At 36.6% G+C, this 6,765-nt stretch overlaps 1 protein-coding gene across 1 annotated transcript; it reads left to right on the top strand.

The window, feature by feature from the left end:
• The first annotated feature begins 222 nt into the window (after positions 1-222).
• On the top strand, positions 223-5,869 carry LOC142642032 (protein DJ-1 homolog C). The gene is made up of 8 exons (XM_075816381.1): positions 223-563; positions 755-955; positions 2,298-2,447; positions 2,543-2,722; positions 3,366-3,443; positions 4,379-4,579; positions 5,148-5,285; positions 5,364-5,869. The coding sequence occupies exons 1-8, from the start codon at positions 264-266 to the stop codon at positions 5,571-5,573; spliced, it is 1,458 nt and encodes a 485-aa protein (XP_075672496.1). The 5' UTR covers positions 223-263; the 3' UTR covers positions 5,574-5,869.
• The last annotated feature ends 896 nt before the right edge of the window (positions 5,870-6,765 follow it).

Genomic DNA, 6,765 nt, shown 5'->3' with positions numbered 1-6,765 from the left:
TTCCTTCTGGTTCTTCTTCATATGGAACTCGAGTCCGAAATGATCGATTTCCACGCATAGAACTCGAGTTTGTAATGCTTGATTTATAACTCCAAAATCAAGTTCTTTGGTCTCGAGTTGTTAGATACTAAATTAGTTTTAAAACTTTGCTAACTAACAAAAAAAGTTTGGGTTTTAGGGTTATTTTCAAAACAAAAAAAAAAATCCTTGAAAACGAACTAAACCCCAGATAAGGATCTCTCACAAGTCACAACAGTCTGGTTATGCGAGTTGGAGTTGATGCTTTGCAAACAAGCATCTATTCCCAATTTCCCATGGAGTCTCTCTCGTCTTTTCTCTCACCAACGTTTCTCAACTTCTCTTCTCACAAGCTCTCTCCAATGGCTGCCTCTGCAACTACTTTTTCTTCCTTATCATTTGCATCCATGCCCTCCCAACACCAACGAACTCCCACTCCAAAACGCACTTCAAAACCCACTAAAAGCCTCTCTCCAACAAGACCAACACCCACAAGCACAACAACAACATCAACAACAACAACCACCTCTCTTCCTCCAAAGAAGGTTTTTCTACAACACCCACTTCTCCATTTCGTTAGAAAAGTTTAAATTGCTGAGAAATACGATGAAAGAAATGAACGTTATATAATTTTGTATTTCCTCGGCAACCAAACGGAGCTTAAGTGCTTAGTTGAGAAACTATACTGTTTTAGAAAGATTAAAGTTTTGTTATTTGCGTGTTTCTGTATGGGCAGGTTCTGGTTCCTATTGGATTTGGTACAGAGGAAATGGAAGCTGTTATTATAGTTGATGTTCTACGCCGAGCTGGTGCGGATGTGACCGTGGCCTCAGTGGAGCCACAGCTTCAGATTGAAGCTTCTAGCGGTACCAAACTGGTTGCTGATACCTCCATCACGACTTGTTCTGATCAAGTTTTCGATCTGGTCGCATTGCCGGTACAAATTTTAAGTTTGTTAAATTGTTGCATATTCTTAAAAATAACAAGTTCTTTTCATTCTAGTTTAGAAGCAAAGCATCGTAGCTGCTTGTGGCCATGATAAAGTTTAGTCATTTGGTAAGCAAGGCACTGTGTTAAAGCTAAGAATTGTAGACAAGGGCATTATTGAAATGAAATGAACAATGAGATGTGAGCTTAAATTCCATTTAGTTAATAGAAATTCTGTTTGCACTCCTATCTATCCAACTTGAAAGATTGGGTTAGGAGATAATTAGTTGTTTAATTTGTGGCTATATGCGGTGGAAACAGATTCCCTTGGAGGAGAATGATAGAAAATATACGGAATTTCATGGGGTGGATGGTGTTCTGATATAGGGAGGGGTCCTTATGGAGTGAACCTGTGGAAGCACATTGTTGCTGGACTGTCTTTGTGAATTACATTCCTTTTAAGGTACACACCTTTAAGAAATAGAGATGCAAAAATCAAGGCAGATTACCTGGATGTTTCTACAGGCAGCGTTCAGTGGAATCCATCTGTTCTTTGGGCTGTACAAGATTTGGAATTAGGGTCCATGGATCTTTCTTGGATATGATCTGTATGCTGTAAAGGTTTACCTGAGAAAAGAGTATAGGATGATCCGGTCCCTTTTTGATTGAACTGTTGGACAGTTTTGAAGGGTAAAATAACTAAAATTTTTACAAAGGATAATTTGAGGAAGCGGGTATATTATTTATTGATTGGTGTTGTATGTGAAAATCTAATGGGGAGTCCGTGCATCATATTTTTCTTCATTGCATGGTAGCTACAGATTTATGGTCACTTATTTTGAGCTTATTCAGGACTAGTTGGGAAATGCCAGGGATGGTGAGTCAGTGACTGAGTTATTGGCTGGTTGGAAAATTGTTTCGGAAAAAAAAAAAAAATCAAGTCTGAAATTTGGAGGGCTGTTGCATTATGCTTAATGTGAATTATTTGGAGAGAAGGAACGCACTCTCTTTTGAAGGCCATAAGCTCATAGTAGTACTTTGTTCCTGCAGTCTTTACACGTATGGGAGTTGGCTGCTAGTTCATCTTTTTCTTCTTCAATTTTATTAGCTTTCATTGAATATTGATTTTAGATGTTAATCCTGTACTTTTTTTCCTTTTCTTTTGGGTGTTCCTTTGCATACTCCTCATGTAGTTTGGTTGAGCGGGGGTTTGGCATCATAATTCTTTAGTTGCATCCATACTGACAAATCAATCAATTTATGTGGGAATCCGGTTGTAGACTAAACAAGTTGTGCAAATAGGTTTGGCAATTAATTTTTTTGGTGATTAATGTAATCTGCATTGTTTTAAGGGAGGAATGCCCGGCTCGGTACGATTAAGAGACTGTGAAGTTCTGCAGAAAATAATGAGCAAACAGGCTGAGGAAAAGAGGCTATATGGCGCTATTTGTGCTGCCCCTGCAGTCACGCTGAAGCCTTGGGGTCTTCTGAAGAAAAAGCAGGTGGCTGCCTTGGGTTGATTTTTATTGAAATTTAATGAATACATTCATATAAATGTATCATGGTTGGCTAATTGTGGTGTAGTTTGTCCTGCAAGACGACTTGTCACCCTGCATTCATGGACAAGCTTCCAACCTTCTGGGCTGTTAAATCTAGTATTCAAGTTTCAGGAGAGCTTACAACAAGCCGTGGTCCCGGAACTACTTTTGAGTTTGCTCTTTCCTTGGCGGAGCAGCTGTTTGGAGAGTCTATTGCCAAGGAGGTTGGACAAGTGTTGGTAAGGCCGCTACTCTAGTTGGGTTTGCAGCTCAGACTTTATCCTTTGATGGTTATTTTCACATTTGTCATGGAAGGAATTTCATACAAGTTAGAGTCTTTTCTATCCACCTTCCCCTCTCTTCTGCCTCTGCTCCAAACTTGCACTAAGATTATTTATGGTTTGGTCAAAATGGAACATGCATAGTAATGAAAGCATAATGAAAAATTGGACAATAAGGAGTATTTTAGATACCCGTTAATAACACTAGTAAGGAAAAGGTGATATTCTACAGAAATCAAACAATCTCAAAGACCTCTTTACATAAAACCGTTGAAGGTTGATGGGCTCATTATTGTTGATAGTAAAGAGAAAGAGAGAGAGAGATGTTCAACACCTTATAGTTTTTTTTTTTTTTTTAAGTAACACACACATACAAAAAATTCTAAACCTTGATGTAAAGTATATGCAAGACACAGGTAAAAAGAAGGCAAAGTGGTGAATGTGCTAAGTCCCCGCACTTCTGATATCCCAAAACTAAACATTTCATTCTTTTCTTTGTAGTTGAATAACAAATTTATAATTTCACTCACATCAGAGTTTCTCTTATATATTTTGCCTATTAGCTTGAGCTAACACTGTTTCTGTTATATTACTATATTAGTTGGTGTCTACGGCTGATGATAATCATACAAAGGAAGAGTTCAACAAAGTTGACTGGTCTGTTGACCACATGCCTCGTGTAAGTTGCTTCTCTTTTTCCTTAATTGAGAAAGCCTTTTGTGTACATATGTGCAGCTTGGTTAATGATATTTTTATTATTTACTACTACTCCTCTTCCGCCTCCTACTACACATTGATTCTCTTATGATCCTAGTGTCCTACATGTATTAAGTATAAGCTTAATCATGTGTTTATAAGCTCTTGGAACCCTCCCCTTGCAAGCCGGTTTTCAAGGGTGAGTTCTACTCATGGGTTTGTAACAGATTCTTCTATTCTCTGATAGTTAATGTCCATTTCTTTTATGGATGAATGAAAAGAGATACTTAAATTCTGCTTATAGTTCTCATTTATCATTTCCTTGCCATTGTTTACCTCCAAATGATCATTTCTTGGCATAAAGTGTTGCTAGATATCATTCAAAAACCTTTTATGGGAAAGCAGTAAGTCATTTGATTATTGTGGTCATGGGTACTTTGTAGTCTAAGCTCTCAACTATTAGCAGCACTAGTAAGTTACAATCCTTGCATCCCTCTTTAAAGGAACGGTTAGCCACAGATCTGTGATTAGGGAAGAAATTTTTAACATAGAATTATCCATCTTTCCATTATGGTTCTTACCCCAGACAACTTCAATAGTTTTTTTTTTTTCATCGTATAAGTATGCTGCTAAGGAGTTGCTTTCGTCATCGTATCTGTTAGCTGAATAAGATGGCATATAAGGGTTGAGACTGATTGCCATGACTTGAAAGTTTTTTTTACCTCATTGTCTATTCTTTTGCTTGCCCTTCAAGTTTTATATGTTAGGTGGCGTATGTTTAGATACAAGTCTTTTATCTACAATTGACATGTACTGATGTATATTCCTGCATCCTTGATGTAGGTTCATCCAATGCCTATGAGTGTTTTTTTCATTGTGTGTCTGTAAGATATTTTCTCATCACTCATGGTTATGCAGGTCCTCATTCCAGTTGCAAATGGCTCTGAAGCAATTGAAGTAGTAACTATTGCAGATATTCTACGGCGAGCAAAAGTAGATGTCATCATTGCTTCACTTGAAAAATCTGTGCAAATTTTGGCATCTCAAGGCACAAAAATTGTTGCTGATAAGTTAATTGGCGATGCTGCTGAGTCAATATATGATATAATCATTCTTCCAGTAAGATAAACAAGCATCTCTTTTGAATGATACAAGCAGCATTCTTGCACCTTTCTTGATAGTAGTGTTAGGATGTAGGGATATCTTTTCTTTTTTCTTTTTTCTTTTTTCTTCTTTCTTCTTTAAAAAGATCTTGAATTTTCACTTCAGAATCGGTATTGGTCAGATAGATTATATCTTTGTGTGGCCAAGATCGAATGACATATGAAGTCTTAGAAGTTCTTTGTATTAATTGGTTGACTCAGCACAGGCTTCATCATAATTCTCCATGTTAAAGTTAACCTATTGGTACTTGGTTCATATTGGTACTTCATTTTTGCGTTCTCTTCTATATTTGGGCACTAAGAATTTTTTTTGAATATTTTTCCCTCTCTCTTTTTTCTTTTGACATGATGCACCTTTTCCCACCTCTCACCCCCTTGTCTCTTTTAAATTTTAGCGTTTATTCTGCTTATTATTGACTCATGCTTTGTTGTCAGAAGTCACTTTTTATGCATGATACTCTTAAAATAATACTGTTTCTTTTCCACACTACACCCATTAAGATTTTTCCATTGTAAAATTTCAGGGAGGAACTGCCGGGACTGAGCGGATACACAAATCTAAGATTCTCAAGAAACTGATCAAAGAACAGGATTCAGCTGGAAGAATATATGGAGCAGTCTGCTCTTCACCTGCAGTCCTGCAAAGACAGGGTTTACTGAAGGTAATTCAAACCAATTTTTATCATCCTGCTTTGAGCCTTCATATGTTAAAGTTTTGCCATCCCTCTGCCAAAATACAGGATAAAAGAGCTACTGCTCATCCGTCTGTCATAGACACACTTTCGAAAGCAGTGGATGGTGCCAAAGTGGTCATTGACGGTAAACTGATTACAAGCAGGGGACTTGCTACAGTAGCAGATTTTGCTTTGACTATTGTAGGCAAGCTTTTTGGTTATGGAAGAGCAAGAAGTGTTGCAGAAGGTCTTGTTTTTGAGTATCCGAGGAGTTAGGGGATCTATGTCAAATCTTTGCAGGTTAAAGGCAACTTTTTATGTCTGCCATAAGCCATGAAGAGCTTATCCCCTACTCAGATCAACAGGAGTAGAAAATTCTTCATGAGTGCATTACTCTATTTTGAGAGTTAGAGTCTCTACAGAACATCTACAAAGTCATGGTTGCTTTATCCTTTGCTATAAGAGTTGTCACAATGTAAAAGCGATGTTGCATGTAACTAATACATAAGATCCTTTTTTGGTCACCACTTATATGTCAAATATCTGCAAATTTTGCGAATTTGTTCTCCAACTCCGATTTTTAGTTTAATGTCAAACAGAATGCATTGAGATTAAAAGCTTTAGTATGCACACAAGTAACTGTTAATAAGTGCCTAAAGCTACTTTGTGGGTTTTTTACGTGAGCTTGGGGTTCACCTATTATTGATATGATGCTTCCAAGACAGAAATCCACTAGTATTTTTTCTACCTCATGGGCTGTGTGCTGTTGTGTGATAGAACTCAAGGTTGCTGCAAGTTAAAGTTATAAGTGTCTAAGCTATCTTGGGAGTTTTGATGTGAGCTTGGGGTTTTCATATATTAGGCCTTTGACTTCTCCTTAATTACTTAGAGCACCTCTTATCCAAAAAAGGAAAAAGAAAAAAAAAAGAGCATTCATATCAATTTATTCAAAAATTATTGTCTATTTTAGAGTATGACTTTAATTTTTTTCTATTTTAGTTAACCATTTTTCATAACACCCACATTCAATTATCTATACGCTAGTTCAATAAAATATCAAATTTCTTAACTTTTTAATGGTTTCTCTCTCTTTACACTTACACAATCACCATTCACTCTCTTTGACACTTTTAGGAAACACAAAAATAATAAAAAATTGTTTGGTAAATTACAAAGTTGATCTCTATCCTTTAAATCATATTTCAATTTGGTCTCTAACATTTTGGATGGAAAAAACTGATATGTCAAACAGAATTAAAAAAAAAAAAAATTCATGCCACATTAGCTGCCAACTATATCGCCATGTCAGATTTATAAATAATTTAAAAACTGAGACACTAAATGGATTGGGTTCTTCTTTTGGTGGTTTTCTTTATCGGAGTGGCAGAGCCATTAATAGAGAACCCGAGGCAGTTTGCTCACTAGATCTAGGAAAACTTGTTCAGAATACTAGGATATGTATGTGAAC

Source organism: Castanea sativa, chromosome 7 (genome assembly GCF_040712315.1).
Source record: "Castanea sativa cultivar Marrone di Chiusa Pesio chromosome 7, ASM4071231v1".
In the NCBI taxonomy this organism is placed as follows: domain Eukaryota; kingdom Viridiplantae; phylum Streptophyta; class Magnoliopsida; order Fagales; family Fagaceae; genus Castanea; species Castanea sativa.
The sequence above is the reverse complement of the archived record's forward strand: the minus strand, read 5'-3'. Positions and strand labels throughout refer to the sequence as shown.

Bases quoted from the DNA above. Each gene is read 5' to 3' on its own strand.
- LOC142642032 (XM_075816381.1), top strand. From the start codon at position 264: ATGCGAGTTGGAGTTGATGCTTTGCAAACAAGCATCTATTCCCAATTT. The intron at 2,448-2,542 runs GTGGCTGCCTTG...TTGTCCTGCAAG, and splicing joins GTCTTCTGAAGAAAAAGCAG to ACGACTTGTCACCCTGCATT. The intron at 3,444-4,378 runs GTAAGTTGCTTC...ATGGTTATGCAG, and splicing joins CTGTTGACCACATGCCTCGT to GTCCTCATTCCAGTTGCAAA.